At 39.9% G+C, this 20,280-nt stretch overlaps 1 protein-coding gene across 3 annotated transcripts in view; it reads left to right on the top strand.

The window, feature by feature from the left end:
- dhcr7 (7-dehydrocholesterol reductase) overlaps positions 1-11,233 on the top strand; it is a 77,844-nt gene extending 66,611 nt beyond the window's left edge. For all 3 annotated transcript variants that reach the window (XM_042061422.1, XM_042061420.1, XM_042061421.1), the window contains exon 8: positions 10,465-11,233. In XM_042061422.1, the coding sequence (XP_041917356.1) occupies positions 10,465-10,929 (465 nt within the window). In that variant the 3' untranslated portion in view covers positions 10,930-11,233. The remainder of the gene's footprint in view (positions 1-10,464) is intronic.
- The last annotated feature ends 9,047 nt before the right edge of the window (positions 11,234-20,280 follow it).

Genomic DNA, 20,280 nt, shown 5'->3' with positions numbered 1-20,280 from the left:
TTCAAACCGGCAACCCTCCGGTTACAGGTCCGAAGTGCTAACCAGTAGGCCACGGCTGCCCCCCTGCCAAGCCCATGGAGAAGGAGGTTTCTGTAGGTGAGGACCGTTTAAGTTGCTGGAGGTTAAGCAGATTAAACATGATATAGCTATACTAATACTGTAGCCTTAATGGTGCCTTAATGGTGCATAATTAAGCAAAGCTTAGATCTGGTTGGCGTAAGGCATGTTTGTATTGTAAGATTCAGCCAGATCTGCGCAGTGCTGCAAGATCGAATGCTGATTGAACACAAAGCCAGGCAATTTGCTTCCTTCAGATACAGGTCTTGTTATAACATCTCTATACATTTTCAAAGTTTACAATACGGTTTGTCTGTAGGAACCCTCACCACACTACTACAGAAGTGTGATTATATTTTGAGCATTGTCAGTGGTATAAAATAGCGTTTGTATCCAAAATGGGGGACTTGCGTGGTTCGCGCAGATCCGATGTGAAAATATTTGGGGGGGGGGGTATGGGGTTACTGAGTTTACAAATCACGCGCAGACACGAACTTGATGTTTTGTCAGAGCCCCATTAAAAACTTGTCTGATCCAGCAACAAATATGTGAATGCAGCCCCTATGCATTTATTAAACAGTGGAAGCTAATTGTTGCCGCGGATGCAACGCGAACAGAGCGCTTGCGCTGGAATAGCCTCTCTGTCTGTGACTGCAGATAGATGTGTCTGATATCAGCTGGAATGTGCGCCCGGCGAGGAGAGATGCTTATTGAGGTCACAGGTGGGCTAGTTGAAACTTTCAACTTCTGTCAGAAAAAGACATTGAGATTGATGTAGCAATGTAGCATAGGCGGTTGTTAAAGTTAGCGATATTGGACAGAAATATAGACATAACGAGTTCATTTGATGAAGAATATGTGCAGTTTGAGCCATCTAGATCGACAAAAGGTGAAGCAAATAGGCATACTTTATCAGTTGGCCTATAGCAAAGGCTAATGTGAATAACTAAATAGTTGAACTAAACTGGGCTGGTGCGTTTTGTCGAGTTCAGAGACAAAAGCAGTGTTTGACATGGTAATGCTGTCTTTTAAGAAACGATCAGTGGCCTGATCAGTAGGCTATAGTCTGTGTCTACAGGGTACTCTTAGGCAACTTCATCCATGGAAGCTATTGGCAACAATGTCACTCATTGTTGTTTTGCTATGAAACAGCCATTTCCCTCTTCATGCACCCTTCTCACCTTTTTCACCCCGGACCCGTTTTCATGCCTGCATTCAGTGTTAATGCAAAAAAACGGTCTTACTCAAAACTCCACCAATTAATGTAATTTTGCTCTCAATCAAAACTTGTTTACTAGCGTAAATAGACCTTAGGTTGTGTCATTCTGGAGTTATGCTTTAAAGGAGAATTCCGGTGTGATATTGACGTAAAGTGTGTTGAAACATGATACCGAGTGTGAACGTATGTCTCATAGCCCATCTCGGCTTGTCCCCTGCACTCCTGGGGGCGTATTACAGAAACTTCCTAACTCGAAAATCCTATCTTATCTGTTTGGTAACTACGGTAACAAGGGTTAGGATCGGATTTAGGAAAAAAGTCATTACAGAACGGCCGATCCTAAAGTCAGTTTCTTATCTTAACTCCAGATAGGAAATGTGTATTACACAAATATCCTAAGTTACCAAAATCCTAAATAAACTGTCCTAACTTTAGGAGGACCCATCAGCTCTCCTAACTATCAAATTACTGTTACAAATAAGCGAGATGGCTGCTCTTTTGTTACATGTAGCGCAGGTACTGTCTGTATAAATCGTCTTGTAAATAAACTACCAGTGCTTTTTCAAAGTTCACAATGTCTCGTTTTAAATGTCAAGGCCCTCAGGAGTCTAACAATGAAGTATGGAGCTACTTTGAGACTCATAAATGGTTTAAAACAGTGATTTATTTGCATGGCTAGGCGGATAACTAGCGCCCGATTTCTGAGTGCAGGGGACAAGCCGAGATGAGCTAGACATACGTTCACACTCGGTATCATGTTTCAACACACTTTAGGTCAATATCACAGCGGAATTCTCTTTTAACAGAGGTGGCAAAAGCCATTGGTGGATTAGCGCGAAGTTACATCAAGTTTCCAACGGGTAATGAACTCCACATTGAATTATTATTATGATAGCCAAAGATTCTAGAATCTTTGATGATAGCTGCTAGTTGTGAAGTGAGGTGATCCAACAACAAGTTTCATCTGTTGCTAATGTAAGGCAGTGTATGTGTAGCGCCACTAGGTGTCACTGCAGGACTATGTATTATTTATATTTTCGTTAGTTTAACTCTGATTGTTCCTTTTGATACACCGTAGGGTTGATGCGTGTTTAGCTTAGAACGCCATCTTTTCTTTAGTATATGCCATCAACCTTATAGGTAAGTCACGTTATTTTCATGAGTTTATAAAATAGAAATTATCTTGGGTAATACTACTTAGAAAGTTCGTTTTGTTGAGCTATTGTTTATACCTAGTTATTGAAGACTTAAATGCTGAGTCATTTTGAGAAAAAGCACTTTTTATTTTCGTTATTTTCGAGTGTAATGTGGCCACTAATACAGTGCTAAGCTATGTGTTACTGTGCTAGTTAGTTAGTGTTTTGGTATTCGTTAGCACTTGAATGTAATATGGGGATTCATTAACATGTGAATGTACAACTGAAGTGCATTAGGATTTTTCATACTGGTTATAAATGAGAGTATATGCCATCAACCTTATAGATGCTGTCTATGAAGCCCAGTAAAGTACGGTCTGCCACAATCCCGAACCCTTCTGTGTCCGTGTCTCCCTTCCTACCGGATGCACCCTCACGTTCACGATAATAACACAACGCAGAGTAGCAGTGGAGGTGCTGGAAGCCGGCGGCGTGCGCGGATGGAGAGCTAGAGGGCTACACTAAGTAACAGACATAAAAGCTGAACGTCGATGCTAGATCGCCTACTTAGGATATCTTAACTTGAGATAAGATAGGATGTGTTTCTGTAATACGGCCCCTGATTTATTTGCATCGGGCTAGCCATGCAAATAAATCACTGTGTAGTTTACTTACAAGACGATTTACTGGAATCCATGCATTTCCACTGAATTATTTTGGGAATCTGATCCCTTATCATACCTGTTCATTCTTACTCGTCGCTCGAATTATCGTGACTAAATTCAAGATGGCTGTAAATGCTAAACTTCGTGAAGATACTATCTGTATAAATCGTCTTGTAAGTAAACTACCAGTGCTTTTTCAAAGTTCTCAATGTCTCGTTTTAAATGTCAGGGCCCTCGGAAGTCTACCAATGAAGTGCGGAGATACATTGAGCCTCGTAAATGGTGTAAAACTGATTTATTTGCATGGCTAGCCCGATGCCGATGTGGTCAAAATTAATCCAAGACAACTGGTGTGAGACTGCAGCTTTATTCACGACGCCGGGAGAATGTTACCCACATGAAATGTCAAAGTAACAAGCCCCCACATCTGTGGGTGAAGCCAACTCTTATACCCTTACCCCACACCCATGGAAAATCACAAGTTGTCACCCTCCAGTGATCACTTAACCATCTGGTATTTTGACAGAGATAAGAAATGTTTACGACCCCCCATCCTGAGGGTTACCCACAGTTCGGTGACACAGGGGTTAATTTAACTAAACATTCCAACCTAGGAGTTGCAAAAGACACAAGGGTCAGAGTAGGCTGATGGCAATTAGATTTCACTACATGTATGTAAGGTATACTAAACATTCAATGAGAGACATATAAAATTTATCCCACACCGAAGCACCACCATTGAAAAAGCTGTTGGTAGCATCGGCTAACTAGCGCCAGATTGCAGGGGACAAGCCGAGATGGGCTATGAGACATACGTTCACACTCGGTATCATGTTTCAACACACTTTAGGTCAATATCACACCGGAATTCTCCTTTTAATGTTGGAGTGTCAAGAGTCCCAAACTTCACCCCATAGACACTTATAGGCCACTTTGGCAAAGTATTGTAACAGGCACTTATTACATGTGTAACTAGATGTACCGCATAGCGGTACACAATATGACCGCCGCTCAGTCCTGTACATCCGTTCCGCGAAAATAAATCACACTTCAATTTGTCTCCATATTTTACTCCATCCCCCACTCTTGAAACTTTTGTGTATGCTTGTTTGGCATGCCTGAGTGTGTGTGTGCGGCTGCACAGAAAGTACCCTACTGGTGCTGAAAAGGTGAATAGATTGTAGAATAGCCAAAGAAGATGTAGAATTGTTATAAAACCTTTAAAATCTCTAAACAATCACAAGTAGGGCAGTTCATCACAGTTCATCCATTGCAACTGGATTAATGAAAGGTCACTTACACCTGTAGGCTACATTGTATTTGGGAAAAGCAAAAGGTATCAGCATAATGTTATTTATTTATTTATTTATTTATTTATTTATTTATTTTTTATGTATTTTTAAACAAAAACATCTCTCAGTTCCATGCCGTTTTCAACAGCTATCAAAAACAAAGGTCATTTTTGGATGGATGGATTTTTTGTGAATGTTTCTTCTTCTACATAAGATTTTAGTCATCTTTAGTTCATGTAATACTTTATTGTCAATGCACAAATTAAGTAACAGTAGTCTGAAATGTTATTGTTAATGCACAAATTAAGTAACAGTAGCCTAGTCTGAAACGAAATGCTGTTTTACATCTAATCAGTGGTGCAATTAACTGACATGTCCAAATGGGCCTTGATGAAATGCGTCGCTAGACTGTTCATACACATTTTAACGGGCCAAAGTTGAAGAGCTTTTGTCCGTTATTGTTAGTGCAAATATAGGCTGATTCATGTTCCCTTGCATTGTTTAACTGAGGTCCATGGCTAGTCTGGCTTTCATCAGACCAAGCTCAATCTTTTAAGAAATCAAAAAATAAATAGCAGGCAGATCAGGCTGGGTTCACCCAGCCTAGTCCATATGGCACCCGATATTGTTTAATTTTCCGATTGAGATATACACGCTCTGGCTATTCTAAATGCAAAAATGCATCAGGGAGTTATGACAAAACGGTAACTAACAAACTAGATCCTAATAGAAAGCTGTTAGCTTCCCTAAGCTACAGGTAGGATTATAAGGTAGGCCTATTTACAACATAAATTGTCAATAGGCTATGCTGGCGACACAAATAAAATCTCCTTTGGAAACCAATGGCTTACGCCTTACAGTATCAAGCGGACTTAAACTGTCATATCGTGGCGAAAAGTTGTAATAACATTCAAGCAGCTCCATGAGTCAAGGAAAGCGTGAATGAAGTAGCCACTTCTAAATGGGACCCACTACACAGTAGCTTAAGGTGTTTTGCTAAAGCAGCCATAATGAAATGAAGGTGTCATTGTTTGGATACTTCACACACACGTGCTTTTTAATTTCACAGACTACAACTACCAAGCTGTAATCAAAGCACATCGATTCCCCTCTCACACCCTGCACGCACTTAAAACAAAATAAACAGGCGTCTCAGTCTCACGCATGTATAGGCAAAACTGTATCAGACCGGTGTAACGTTGGTAAATCTTCCATTGCACAGAATGATTTTGTAGCACGTGCAATAAATGACAGTCGAAAGATACAAACAGTGCTGCTATACATTTGCTTGGTATAACCGCATTTATAGTTTTCTACAAATGCAATAAATCAAATGCCTCCATCACTCAACCAACGCTAACGGTAAACATTACCTAGGTCCTTATTGATATTACAAGATTAACGTACCTGCAGTAAAAACCAAGCATGTCCGATAAACCTCCTCAGATTTATTTCGGCTTCAAGAAGAAATGGGAATTACACTTCATGTGAACATCGTCCTATCCTTATTAGATGTTCGCTGCGGTAAATTACAGTCCTTGTTTTTTCCAACCCACTTTTAACTTCCAACAAAATTACGTCTCACTGCAACGATGCGCCATCTAGTGGACAAACGACTACTTCTCGCTAATACTGAAAATGCAGCCAATATGATGATGATGAATATTTATTTTGGCTTTCTTTTAATCCTACTGATTTTCATTTTTTACCGGGGGGGGGGGGGGGGGGGGGGGGGCAAATCACAAATGAGTGATTATGAGCCAGGTTGATGTGGGCCCTTGAGACCAACATACCATAAAAGATTCACAGAGAACTGTGTCTGCCCTACCCTCCTTTCGGGGGGTCCAGTCCAGCGGGGGGGCTGCAGATGAAAACGAAAAATGACAGTTCCATGCTATCCATGTGGGGGGTAAATGCCCACCAAGTTTTGTGTACCCCGGTCTTTCAGTGTCCCATGAATCCTTGTTGGTGTACGTCACTAAATGTACACATAAATTATTTTATTGTAAGGCCCCCCATGAACGAAAGTACACAAAACTTGGCATGCATTCAGAGGGTGTCATAATGATCCTACACTTTTAATTTCGTGCAGTTTTGACCTTGTCAGCCAGAGATATTGAGATGAAAACACCTAATTTTTTGCTTTTTAATTTTTAACTAGGTGGCGCTATACATGAAATAAGTGGTAATGGGATGGGTTGACATGCCCCCTTAAGACCAACATACAAAAAAAAGGTGGACCTCCTAGGCCCTACGGTTCTCGAGATATTCACAGAAAACTGTCTCCGGCCACCTACAGGCCAGTTGGTGTATAGTAACATAAATTAATTTATTGTGTGGCCCCCCATGAACGGAATTCCACAAAACTTGGCGTGCATACAGAGGGTGTCATAATGATCCTACACTTCCAATTTCGTGCAGTTTTGACTATGTTAGGTCACAGATACCTTCAATTACAACACCTCATTTTTACTTTTTTGTGTTTAACTAGGTGGCGCTATACATGAAATGAGTGGTTATGGAATGGGTTGACATGGCCCCTTGAGATCAACATACAAAAAAAAAATGGTCCTCCTAAACCCTGCGGTTTTCGAGATATTCACAGAAAACTGTGTCTGCCCTACCCTCCTTTCGGGGGGTCCAATTCAGCGGGGGGGCTACAGATCAAAACGAAAAACGATGGTTCCATGCTATCCATGTGGGGTTACATGTCCACCAAGTTTCGTGTACCCCGGTCTTTCAGTGTCCCGGGAATCATTGACGGAAATTTGGGCATGCGAAAAAGAAAAAATAAAAAAAAAAAAATAATCTGACCGCCGCTTCGCTGCGCGGCGGTCATAATAATGAGCTGTAGGTGCACAAAAATACATTATGTATGTATAATACATAAGTATGTGATAATAAGGGATAATGTATAGAACGCCGGTCATTGTCGGGAAATACTGTAGGTCCCAACAGGGCGGACCGGACCCCGACGCGCAGCAGAGGGATCTTGTTCTGCCTGGAAGGGACCTATTTCCCGACAATGACCGGGCGTTCTATACATTATCCCGCTTATTACACGGCTACCCACTAAAGCAATCAACACCGGCAACAAAATATTGATTTAACAATAATTTTAATGATGATCATTATATCAAGGGTTGTGAAATGTCGAGATATCCCTGCCCTAATTGCCATGTAACTTGCAATTGAGTAGGTCTTTCAAAGTCAAAGTCAAAGTCAGCTTTATTGTCAATTTCTTCACATGTTCCAGACATACAAAGAGATCGAAATTACGTTTATCACTATCCCACGGTGAAGACAAGACATATTTTACCAATTTAGGTCCACAGACAAACATAACATTCAAGTAAACAAAAAAGTAAGTAAAGAAGTAAATAAGAGGGCACATATAATAATGAAAAAATAAGAGCAGCAAAATTTGGTTGAAATTGTGCATAGACAGTCAATAAAATACTAGTGCAAAGTCAGGCCAATAAAAGGCTTGGGTAGTTCTGTTTGACCTAAGTAAGAAAGAAAGTGGCATAGTGGTGCAAGTTATGCATTTTGCACCGATGGATAAAAAGAACGTAGTACCTGATTGAGACTCTCTGCATTATAATCAGCAAAGTCAACCGACATTTTTTTTCCACTAACCTGTCTTTGAAAACTGACATGGCCCATACCGTGGTCCGTTTTGTATTGATTTCATGTCGGTTCTCTTCAATTCTGTCTCTGTCTCTGTCGTCCAGATGTTTGTGTCGTTTCGCTTCTTTGCCTTCCTCTGTGTTGTTTTCTTTTCTTTTTCTTTTCTTAACTGGTGAAGACAACTCAGCCTTCATCCAAGAATCGAAATCTGGGTAATCTCCAAGAATATTAAAACTAATATTAAACTCATCCATTGCGCCGGATGAATTGAAAGTTTGTCCGTTACAAAGTATCTGCAGGTCAACTCGCGTAGCTTAGCAACAGAGTATTCTAAAGTGATAAGGGGCTGGACTACTTGCGCAGTAATATGAAAGACGTGAAATAGAAGCACAAAGCCCATTTTCCTTGACAGCGGTCTGTTATACTTAGCAACGGTCTGTTATTCAGAACTAGCAGACCGCCGAACGTTGGGAAATCCCATTCAAGCCAATGGAGCGTTCTACTTGCCGTGTAATAATACATATCGTTGCATAGGTTGTTACACGGTAACACTTTATTTTAATGTGTCGCTGTTACAGTGTACCTACCTAATCAGGTACAGTGGTACAACCTGTGTAACAACATGTACTATCAGGTACTATTGTTGTACTTGCATTATGTATTTGTGGGTACCTACATATAGTTGTTACATTGTAATACTGAGTGCTTTTACAAAACTTTGCCAATTTGCCTAAATTTTCATCAGAGGCAAAGAGCTGACCTAAGACCTGCTGGATGGGGTAAATCTGGTCATGATAAATTTGATATACAAACCATTCTTAGCTCCAGTCAAGGCCTCATTGTCTTCAGTGTACATGTAACAGCTGTGCTGCTACAACCTTGTTACTCTTTGACACAGTGGAATAAACCTATTAAGTGTACCAGTTAATTACTTACATGTATGTTGTGTCATTAATGTCTTGGAACATGTCTGCCATTACCCTACATAGCACATGTATCAACTGTGTTGGTACACATGTATTACTCTTTGATACAGTGGCATAAACCCATTAAAATGAAGTGTACCAGTTAAGTAATTACATGTACAGTACATATTGTGTTGTGTCATTGGTGTCTTGGAACATGTCTGCCATTACCCTACATACTGTAGTACATGTATCAACTGTTTTGGTGCACATTTATTACTCTTTGATACAGTGGAATAAACCCATTAAATTAAAGTGTACCAGTTAAGTATACATCCATATTACATGTATGTCCTCATTCTCAAGTCTTGAAATGTGCTACTACAGGTAGGCATAAACAGACCAACTATGTTACTTCATGAAATAATAAGTCATGTAATAAGTGTGTACCAACACAGTTGATACATGTGCTACGTAGGGTAATGGCAGACATGTTCCAAGACACCAATGACACAACATACATGTAATACTGTATGTAATTGTAAGTACTTAACTGGTACACTTCATTTTAATGGGTTTATGGTACAACTGAAACAGGTGCTTGACAGCAATGTCAACGGACAGTAAAATACTTTGCCGACTTCGTAAGAGTCCATAGTTGCTTTTGGTAGGTCATTCCACCAACATGGAACAACAAAAGAGAATAGTCTCGGGAATAGAATTGCCATGTGTGTAGGCTGGCAATGCCAGACGACGTTCCTTGGAGGAAGCCTTTATGAGAGCTTTGAAGTAAGTAGGAGCAGACCTAGCAATCACTTTGTAGGCAAGCATTAGTGACTTGAATTTGATGTGGGCGCTAAGGGTAGCCAGTGGAGCTCAATGAACAGCGGGGGTAACATGTCCTTATTGGTTGATTGGAAACTAGAAGTACCGCCATTCAAGTCGGGAGGCCCATTAGGAGGGCATTACAGTAGTCGAGGCAAGAGATAACCTTGGTCTGTGGCAAGAGCTGGGTAGCGTGTTGGGTTAAGTATGGCCTGTTTTTTCTTAACATAGACAAATGTATCCAAACCATTCAATATAACCAATGGAGTAGAAATTGTGTCATGGGTGTCATTAATCTGTGCTAATTGTTTTTGACAAGTTATTTTTTGTTATTAATTACTCAAAATGAACACATTCATTTTACAGCCCTATTTATTACATAATATGTTCAGACTGCTTATTACAAAGTACAATCCAAGATCAATACAAAATGTGGATTCTATATAATGAAGTGACGGTCCATTACATTTTGTGAAGTTATTACATAAAGTGTTGTTACAGTTACCATATCTGTGCTGAAGCAACTAGATACTACTGTGTGTGAGGTTGCAGTTTTGAGTCTAGTGATTCCCATAATACTGGTCACATGCATCATGTAACTTTGGCTCATGTTCATAGGATTGATTTGTTCAGAAAACCATAAAATATCCTTCCAAACACTGATTTTTCTACCATGGTACTACTTCAGTATCAGTCCTGCAGTTACTATAATTTACCCATTTTGTTTTTTGACAGGGGCTTTACCTGGTCTACAACCCCATCCAGCTCAGTATACCTCATGCTTCAGGTGTTCTTATGCTGGGCCTCGTGGGTTACTACATCTTTCGTTCAACTAACCACCAGAAGGACCTTTTCCGTCAGAGTGAAGGAAACTGCATTATCTGGGGTGAAAAACCCACATTCATTGAATGCAAGTACCACTCCTCTGATGGCAACACTCACAAAAGCAAGCTGCTAACTTCAGGATTTTGGGGTCTGGCTCGCCACTTCAACTACACTGGTGACTTGATGGGTTCCCTAGCCTACTGTGCGGCTTGTGGAGGGACACACCTGCTGCCATACTTCTATTTTGTATACATGACCATTCTGTTGGTACACCGCTGTGTGCGAGATGAGCACCGTTGCAGTGCCAAATATGGTCATGACTGGAAGCGTTACACAGATGCTGTGCCCAGCCGACTTATTCCTGGAATATTCTAGAGGATAAAAGAGATCATTGAGGATAGTGCTGTGTTGAAGATGGTGTTAAATCATGACCCGTGAAAAAAATGGACATACTGCCAAAGGCAACTTACAAAAAACACTGAATAACCATAAACAATGTGCATGTTGCACAGAGATACAGCAGAGGTACAGACTTCTCCAGCCCTCCCCTATCATTATGTGAGATAAGTAACAGTGTAGGTATAGATACAAGGATATCTTTGTCACATAGATACAAGGTTTATTTGTCACATACATGAAATCATGTGTTAAGTAAATAAATAATATTTTTACTTTGGAATTTAAGTGAGGTGTGTTTATTTTCTTGTGCTGAATTTTGTAATACATTAAATTTATATTTATTCATTTGGCAGACACATTTGTCCAAAGCGACTTACAGCAATGGAATAACATTCAATTTACCTACCTGGTAATCTCTGCAGGAACAATGCATCTTCTTAAATACTGGTTTCTTTTTGTTGATGTTTTTAGAATTTACTCAATAAGTAAGCAGAAACTGTATTGTAAAATGAAGCAATATTCATTTCCATGGTCTTACCTGGGTATTTTCCTTTTCTTGGCAATGAATACAAACATTGACCATGTAAGCCTATGTTCTGCAACATTATCAAGTTAAACTGTCACGGATATGCAGGAGGACCCAAGCGCAAAACTCGTTGCAGGCAGAAATTTCAATAAACATACACTTTACTATCACCAACTACTTGCAGACAGGACTCTGACAGAACAAAACAGAGAGACAATCCCACAAAGAACAGAGAAACAGGAGGGTAGAAATACACAGACCAATTAACAGAAAGACAGAGGACTGGACCAGACTAATAAGACAATAACAGGGAACAAGTGTGAGCAGAAACGGAGGGAAACTGACGAGACAGGAAGTGCAGACCATATAAGGGAATGGGTGGAGACAAAGACACATGACAGCAGACAGGTAACCAGAGCACATGGGGAACAGGCAAAACCAAACACAGGACAATACACAAAATGGCCACCAGAGTGGCACAAACTCATCAGTCCTGACAGGATCCTGGCAATGGGATATCTCAACTGTTATAGACTAATATGACACCATTGAACAACGTGGGATGTGTGCCAAAATCTCTACCCGGGACAGAAGTTCTGAAAATGACCACAATAGGTGACACTGTTATCACACTTCTGGTGAATGGGACTTTTTTTCTCTTTTATAGATATCTTCATACATTTCTACCAGATTAATCTTCATATTAAGAGAAATACTTTTTGTATTACACTTTGCCTAAAAAACTAAAATAAAAGTATAAGTATATACTCTTGGATCCCGTGAGGGAAATTTGCAAATGTATCAATCAATATCTTATTAAATATACATACATATCAACCCTTGAAGCTTCAGATTTTAAATTGATTTTATAGCCAGATATAAAACTGAACTCACTGAATGTGTCCATAATAGCAGGAATAGATAGAGCAGGAGATGAAACAAACAGAAGAATGTTGTCAGCATATCAGGCAATTTTGTGTTCCTTGCCCCCCAAAAAGACAGCCCTTATTTCAGTGTGTAGGCAGATTACCTCTGCCAATGGTTCTAATGCCAAGGCAAAGAGAAGAGGGCTTAAAGGGCATCCCTGGCAGACACCCCTGGCCACTGGACATGGTTCAGAGCAGCGACCATAGTAATGATAATAAAGTCTCCCCCCAGCCCAAATCTCTCCATAATGTAAAAAATAGGACCATTCAACTCTGTTGAAGGCCTTTTCTCAGCATTCCAGTGTTTTCTGTTTGTTCTGTAATGTAGATTGTAAAATATTCAAAAGCCTCCTAACGTTGCTGGAAGAGTAGCGTCCATGAATAAAGCCTGTTTGGTCTGGGTTTATAAGAATTGGAAGCAGGTTTTCAAGGCATTTTGCTAATACTGTAGTAGTTTGCTGTCAACAGATATCAGACCAATTGGCCTGTAAGATCCGCATATATCGGGGGGCTTGCCTTTCTTCAGAATAACAGAGATGTGCGCAAGGTTTAAAGTAGGGGGAAGACAACCCTTATCAAAGCAGCCAAAAAAGAGCAGACCACTAGTACTTTGCTGAAATTTAAAAAAAAAAAATGTTGATAGTTTTTTTGATAGTTTCTGAAACCTCTTCCTCACTAATTGGCCTACATAATATCTCTTTTTGTTCAAATGATAGAATTTCCATCCCTATCTTATCAAGAAATGTTCTGTCTTATAAAGACACAGTGCATCTTGAGCAATAAAGGTCAGCATAAAATGAAAGTATAACTATTGCAATGCGATGCAAGGGTAGTTGTATTTTTAACACTATTCTATCAACACAGACATTTATATCGATTGTCTGGAATTTGCCTCGGGTGTACTGTGGAGTGGGTAAGATTGTTTTTAGTGGCACCTGTGAACACCTGACGAAGACCTGAGTGGTCGAAACGTTGTGTATCATCATCCACCATTAAACTGGGAGCTTTAGATACAGTGTGCGGATATCTCTTCTTGTGTTCTACGTGTTTGCATGGAATCATTGCCTCAATATCAACACATCAGGATGTAGGCTATGAATCTGATTGAATTTAGTATTGGCCATCCCCAAAATGCTAGCCTGACGAGCCAGACCCACATTAAAATGTAGGGTCTGGGCACTCACCGTTCCCCCCCTCTACATGCGACAATTAGTAGGGAGCCCTTAATACATGTGGGCCAGGGCCCCGAAAGTTCATAATCCGTCTATGCCTGGTCCCTACACCTGAGAACCACTGATGTACGTTTTGTTTACTGTACGGTATAATGCTGAATGACCCAAACAAAAATTTCCGCAGCAAAATTTTGGTTGGCCCCACCAAATCTCACTCCAAGGTTTCTTGAAAAGTTGGCAGCCCTCTAACAAGCATACATGATGGACTGAGACAACATATGAGACAATGTTTATTCCCACGGTAAAATCTTGTCAATGATCATCACCGATTTACGTGGGTGTTAACAACATATCGCTGCTAGGTCCCGTAGCTGCTAAGCTAAGCGCTTGTTTCAGAGCGGAGGTAAACAGCTAGCAGCTAGCTAGCTAACGTTCACCAGCCTTCCAACTTGCTGGGAAAACATACGAAACCATGCGACCAATTTATAACAAAACAACTGATATAGATTTCTGCCAAACGCTATATAAATGTCGCTACAAATACAAGGGAAAGACTTACCTGAAACAAAGTGTTCACTGCACAACTATAAACATAGAGAGTGATGTAGGTGTCCATTTGTCCAGCTGTTCCGTCTTTCGAGGTGTTTTGGTATGGGTAGCTTAAATGATTTGGTGAAATTGCTACTTAAGAATTTGGATTGGCAACAGCTATACTAACTTATTTTGAATGTTAAATAAACACGAAATGTCGAATTTAATGTCGTAAAATGGAATATTTTTTCTTTTCTTGTGTTGCCCTAATACTCGATCTGTAGTAGCCTACAGCATTTGTGTGTGGTTCATACCTGCACCTTTTTTGTATGGTTGCCTATTTGCGGGTAACAGTAAATGAGTTCAGTTTAGAGATATCTTGATAGATATGTTGCATTTCTACAGAGTTTCATCAGTGTATCTGTTGTACTGTATGATATGATTGTATTTTTTGTCTATTTTCTAGAGATTATTTGAGATTTGCGAAGTGGAAATAGTTAGAAGTGGAAGAGGAGAGTGCGTCAAAGAAAATTTATTTTACTGCTGTTCACACCTGCACCTTTTTTGTGTGGTTGCCTAATTTGTGGGTAACAGTAAATGAGTTCAGTTTAGAGATATCTTGATAGATACTTTTAATTTGTACAGAGTTTTTGTCATGAGCTCTCTCTCTGCCTGGTAACACACGCTGATTGAAGTCTGACCTCCACCTGTTCCTGCTCTGCTCTGCTCTGCCTCACCCTCGTTACCTACCAGCTGCACTGCATTCATCACTCATCATGCCCTGTATATAAAGCCTTGCTTTTCAGTCCACACTTGTCAGATCGTCTGCAACCAGCACCAGTTACCTGCCTGTTTTGGAAAACGCCTCTGACTCTTTGCCTGTGATCCCGGACCCGCTCGACTACTTCTGTGTTCTCCAGCCCCGGTAATCTTGACCTGCCTTCCGTCCCTCTTCTACGAATACCGCCTAGTCCTTGACTGTACTGCTGCTTCGGTTGAATTGCTGTTGTGTGTGTGTTTCCCCCAGGACTTCCCGGATCATCCAGCTCCTGCCATCGCTGTTCGGCTACTGGGGGAACACACACACGCAGACTCTTGGAACTCCTGTACCCCCCCCCGGAACCCCTGAAACCCCCTTAACCCCCAACCCTTAAATAAACTTTTGAACGTGACGCTTTTGTGGTCCTCGTCCTGTTTGGTGTCTGACAGTTTTATTGGAGCACCCGTGTTATGATATTTGTATTTTTTGTCTGTATTTTCTAGAGATTTGAGATTTGCCAAGTCGAAGTAGTTGGAAGTGGAAGAAGAGAGTGCGTCAAAGAAAAGGTATTTTACTGCTGTTCACACCTGCACCTTTTTTGTGTGGTTGCCTACTTGTGGGTAACAGTAAATGAGTTCAGTTTAGAGATATCTTGATCGATAAAACTCTGTACAAAATAAAAGTATCTGAGTACCTGTGTTATGACATTAGTATTTTTTTGTCTATTTTCTATGGATTGATAGATAGTTGAAATTTGCGAACGTGGAAGTAGCTTGAAGTGGAAAGTGCATAAAAGAAAAGTTATTTTAGTGCTGTTCACATGTGCATCTTTTTTGTATAAGTGTATATATACACTCTTTTGATCCTGTGAGGGGAAATTTGGTCTCTGCATTTATCCCAATCTGTGAATTAGTGAAACACACTCTGCACACAGTGAGGTGAAGCACACACTAATCCCGGCGCAGTGAGCTGCCTGCTACAACAGCGGCGGTCGGGAGTGGTGAGGGGTTAGGTGCCTTGCTCAAGCTCAAGGGCACTTCAGCTGTTCTCACTGGTTGGGGCTTGAACTGGCAACCCTCCGGTTACAGGTCCGGAGTGCTAACCAGTGGGCCATGGCTGCCTTGTGTTGCTTATTTGGGAGAACAGTAAATTAACTCAGTGTAGAAGTGTCGTTTTTAGCAGACTAGTGCCTCTGTTTAATGACTTATTTGTATTTTCTGTTTGTTTGGGGGGGGGGGGGGGGGTTTCCAGAAATTACTCTTTGCCATATTATGGCTTCAGTGGCAAAGAGGTTCAAGTTCTCTGAAAAGGAGGATAGCATATATGAAGGCTTTGTCCATCAAGTGTCCGCGGTAATTGAAAGTGCTTCAAAGAGAAGATATTTTACAGCTATACTCCAGCAAGCCGACGCATGGTGGTTTTTGATGTGCAAAAGCATAACTTTTTCCAATGTGCTGAAAAAGATCAGTAAGTTTATGAATAAAAATGATGTTATTGCAATGAAGTGGTGAAATTCCCCTTGGGGATCAATAACCTATCTATCTATCTATCTATCTATCTATCTATCTATCTATCTATCTATCTAATCATAGCATTAATATCTTAATTATGATATGTCTGCAAATTGTCAAAATTATCCATTGAAACAAAATATGTAAAAGTTCTTATTTAAGTAGTGTTTTAGCCTTGGAAACCTCATATGAACAAGGTTATGCTTGTTTAGTAGCTAATTGAGAATTTGTAATACGAGTCTGTTTTATGTGTTAAAATTTGCAGGAGTCCTTTGAAGGTGTCTGGTGTTGGGATGAGTTCGTCGAGACAAAGTGCTGGACAAAATGACCTGCTCGTGAACCATCGCAGCATTGTGAATAGTGTTAGAAGAGTGGATTTTCCGATTTGCTGAAATAGCCCAGGAGAACATACAGGAGAAGAAGATTCATGAAATCTTAAGCAATGGACGAGAGTTTCAAAAGGTGAATGTTGCAATATGTAATTGTATTGTCTTTTTCTATAGTTATTAGGTGGCATGATTGAAGTTGAATGGAATTGTTTGTATGTATGTATGTATGTATGTATGTATGTATGTATGTATGTATGTATAAAAGCAAATGTGTTTGTTCTAGGTAAACGTTACTGCCAAAGCTGTGAAGTTGTGCGAAGAGGGTGATGGTGTCACTCGTCAGAAAGTTGTAATGAAGAAGGCTACTTACATCATTGCAGATGCTACTGCGAGTGTTCCATTGACCATTTGGGGCAACAATTTGATAAATGTCGATTGTTGGTATAGTTTTTCAAATGTGTCTGTACGCCGAAATTTAGGTAGCACAGTGCTCACTACCACGGCAGAAACCCTTATTAGTACAACTGTAGAGCAGGCTACAACTGTTGTGTTTAAGGAGGATTCAAGTGAGATCATCCGTGGAGAGATAGCTTCAGCCGAAGCTAAAGTCGTTCATGTTTGTCCAAAACGGCATGAAATAACAAGTGTAAATGTTGACAGTCCGATCACACGTTGTGAGATGTGCAAAACTTTTTGGAAAACTAAGTACGTCACAAAATCTGTTAGTGTGGAAGTGATGGTGGATGTTGGCCATAAACTTGTGCTGGTGACTTTGGGTACGGTTTTGGTTAAGAGTTTGTTGGGGGTTGATGTTACTTCATTGAGTGCAGATGATTTGGTGTCTTCTCTTTTGGCACATAAAATTTTACAGGTAGAATTGCGAGGTACAGTACCTGTAAATGCTGAATTTGATACAGATGAGAGCGTCGGACTTAGCAAGATTAGTTTGTCATCAGATTGATTTTGTGAAAGGTTAAATACCTTTTTTTTGTAGTGTGTGTACATTTTCTCATACTGGAATATTATCATGGCTAACATGATATGAAAAGATTTGGTTGATATGCACACTGACATTTTTGAAAGACCATACCGTTTTTCAGTGCCTTTTTTTTGTTTTTGTAGTATGTGCATATATATATTTTAAGTTTTACATTTTCTCATACTGGAATATTATCTTTGCTAACATAATATGAAAAGATTTGGTAGATATGGACACCATCTTTTGAAAGAGCATACCGTTTTTCAGTTTACCTTTTTTGTTTGTTGTGGCTGATGAGCCATACCCATCAAGATGTAGGGTCTGGAAACTATTCATTGGTACTGCTTGATCCAAGAGGCGAGATAAACGGTTGTCTTTCAAATTTCCTCTGCACGCAATAGGATGGGGCTATAACTCATGAGTCCCATGCATTTTTCCACCAGCAGAGCTAGTTGACTAGTTGATCAAACTTTTGGCAATAAAAAAAAAAGCTTGAGTCACGATTCAAAGATTGCTATTCGTCAGCAACAGCTTTCATCTTTGTGTTCAAGTAGCAAGGAATTCACGTGGAACCATCGCTGACTTTAAAGCACTACAGCTTGTTTATAAATTGGGTATATATGTCCTGCTCCATTTACAAATCACGCATTGCTTCAGCAGTACATAGTTTCACCTCTCCATTGTCAGGATAAAAATGTGTGTGTTCTAGGTAAATATTACTGCCAAAGCTGTGAAGTTGTGTGAAGAGGGCAATTGGGTCCCTTGTCAAAGTTATAATGAAGAAGGCTCCTTACATCATTGCGGATGCAACTGCGAGTGTTTCATTGACCATTTGGGGCAACACTTTGTTAAATGTGGATTGTTGGTATACTTTATCAAATGTGTCTGTACACAGATATTTAGGTAGCACAGTGCTCACTGCCACGGCAGAAACCTCCATTAATCTAACTGTATAGTAGGCTACAACTGTTGTGTTTAATGAAGATTCAAGTGAAATCATCTGTGAAGAGATAGCTTCAGCTGAAGCCAAAGTCGTTCATGTTTGTACAAAACTGCATGAAATAACCAGTGTAAATATTGACAGTCTGATCACACGTTGTCAGCTGTGCAAAACATTTTGGAAAACTAAGTACGTCACAAAATCAGCTAGTGTTGAAGTTATGGTGGACATTGGTAGTAAACTTGTGCCGGTGATTCTGAATATGGCTTTGCTTAAGAATCTGTTGGGGTTGGACCCTGCTTCATTGACTGCGGATGATTTGGTGTCTGTTCTTCTGGCTCTGGATTTTAGAGAGAATTGCGAGGTGTAGTACCATTCAAAGCTCACTGACACCGAGAGTCCATCTTCTTTGTTTTCAAGTAGCAGGGAATTCATGTGGACCCATTGTTGACTTTAAAGCACTATTGCTTGTTTATAAATCAGTAAATGGAGTAGGACGTAGATACCCATCATGCATGCTTAAGCAGTACACCACTTTTCTCTGTTCTCAGGAGAAAAATGTGTGTGTTCTAGGTAAATGTTACTGCCAAAGCTGTGAAGTTGTGTGAAGAGGGTGATTGTGTCACTTGTCAGAAAGTTAGAATGAAGAAGGCTACTTACATCATTGCAGATGCCACTGCGAGTGTTCCATTGACCGTTTGGGGCAACACTTTGTTAAATGTGGATCGTTGTATAATTTTTCAAATGTGTTTGTACGCAGATATTTAGGTAGCACAGTGTTCACTACCATGGCAGAAACCTCCATTAATCTAACTGTATAGCAGGCTACAACTGCTGTGTTTAATGAAGATTCAAGTGAAATCATCTGTGGAGAGATCGCTGAAGCCAAACTCATTCATGTTTGTCCAAAACGGCATGAAACAACCAGTGTAAATATTGACACTGATCACAAGTTGTGAGATGTGCAAAACATTTTGGAAAACTAAGTAAGTCACAAAATCAGCTAGTGTTGAAGTTATGGTGGACATTGGTAGTAAACTTGTGCCGGTGATTCTGAATATGGCTTTGCTTAAGAATTTGTTGGGGTTGGACCCTGCTTCATTGACTGCGGATGATTTGGTGTCTGTTCTTCTGGCTTCTGGCTCTGGATTTGAGAGAATTGCGAGGTGTAGTACCATTCAAAGCTCAATTTCACACTGATGAGAGTCCATCTTTGTTTTCAAGTAGCAGGGAATTCATGTGGAACCATTGCTGACTTTAAAGCACTACTGCTTGTTTATAAATCCGTAAATGGAGCAGGAGAAAAATGTGTTCATAAAATCTGCTGTTTAAATTAAACAAGGTGAAGCAGCTTTTAGCTGCTATGCAGTTCAGTTCTGTACTCAACTTTTAGGTGACTACAAAAATGCCTCAATTGTATCCAGTTTTAAAATTAAGCTTAAACTGTTCTCTGCCTTTTGCTAATTGCACTGAGTTATAGATTCTGAATGTGTCTTTAAATTATTGTGTCTTCTGTTTTATATTTTGTCTTTTAATTATTCTTTTTTAAACTGATTTTACCTTATGTTTTCTTATGTTCTTTACCTTGTAAACTATTATTTTATTGCACTTTTATGCTTTTATTTGCTGTTTGTTTATGTAAAGCACATTGAA

This window comes from Alosa sapidissima, chromosome 14 (genome assembly GCF_018492685.1).
Source record: "Alosa sapidissima isolate fAloSap1 chromosome 14, fAloSap1.pri, whole genome shotgun sequence".
Taxonomy (NCBI): Eukaryota; Metazoa; Chordata; class Actinopteri; order Clupeiformes; family Clupeidae; genus Alosa; species Alosa sapidissima.
This window is presented reverse-complemented; position numbering and strand designations above follow the sequence as displayed.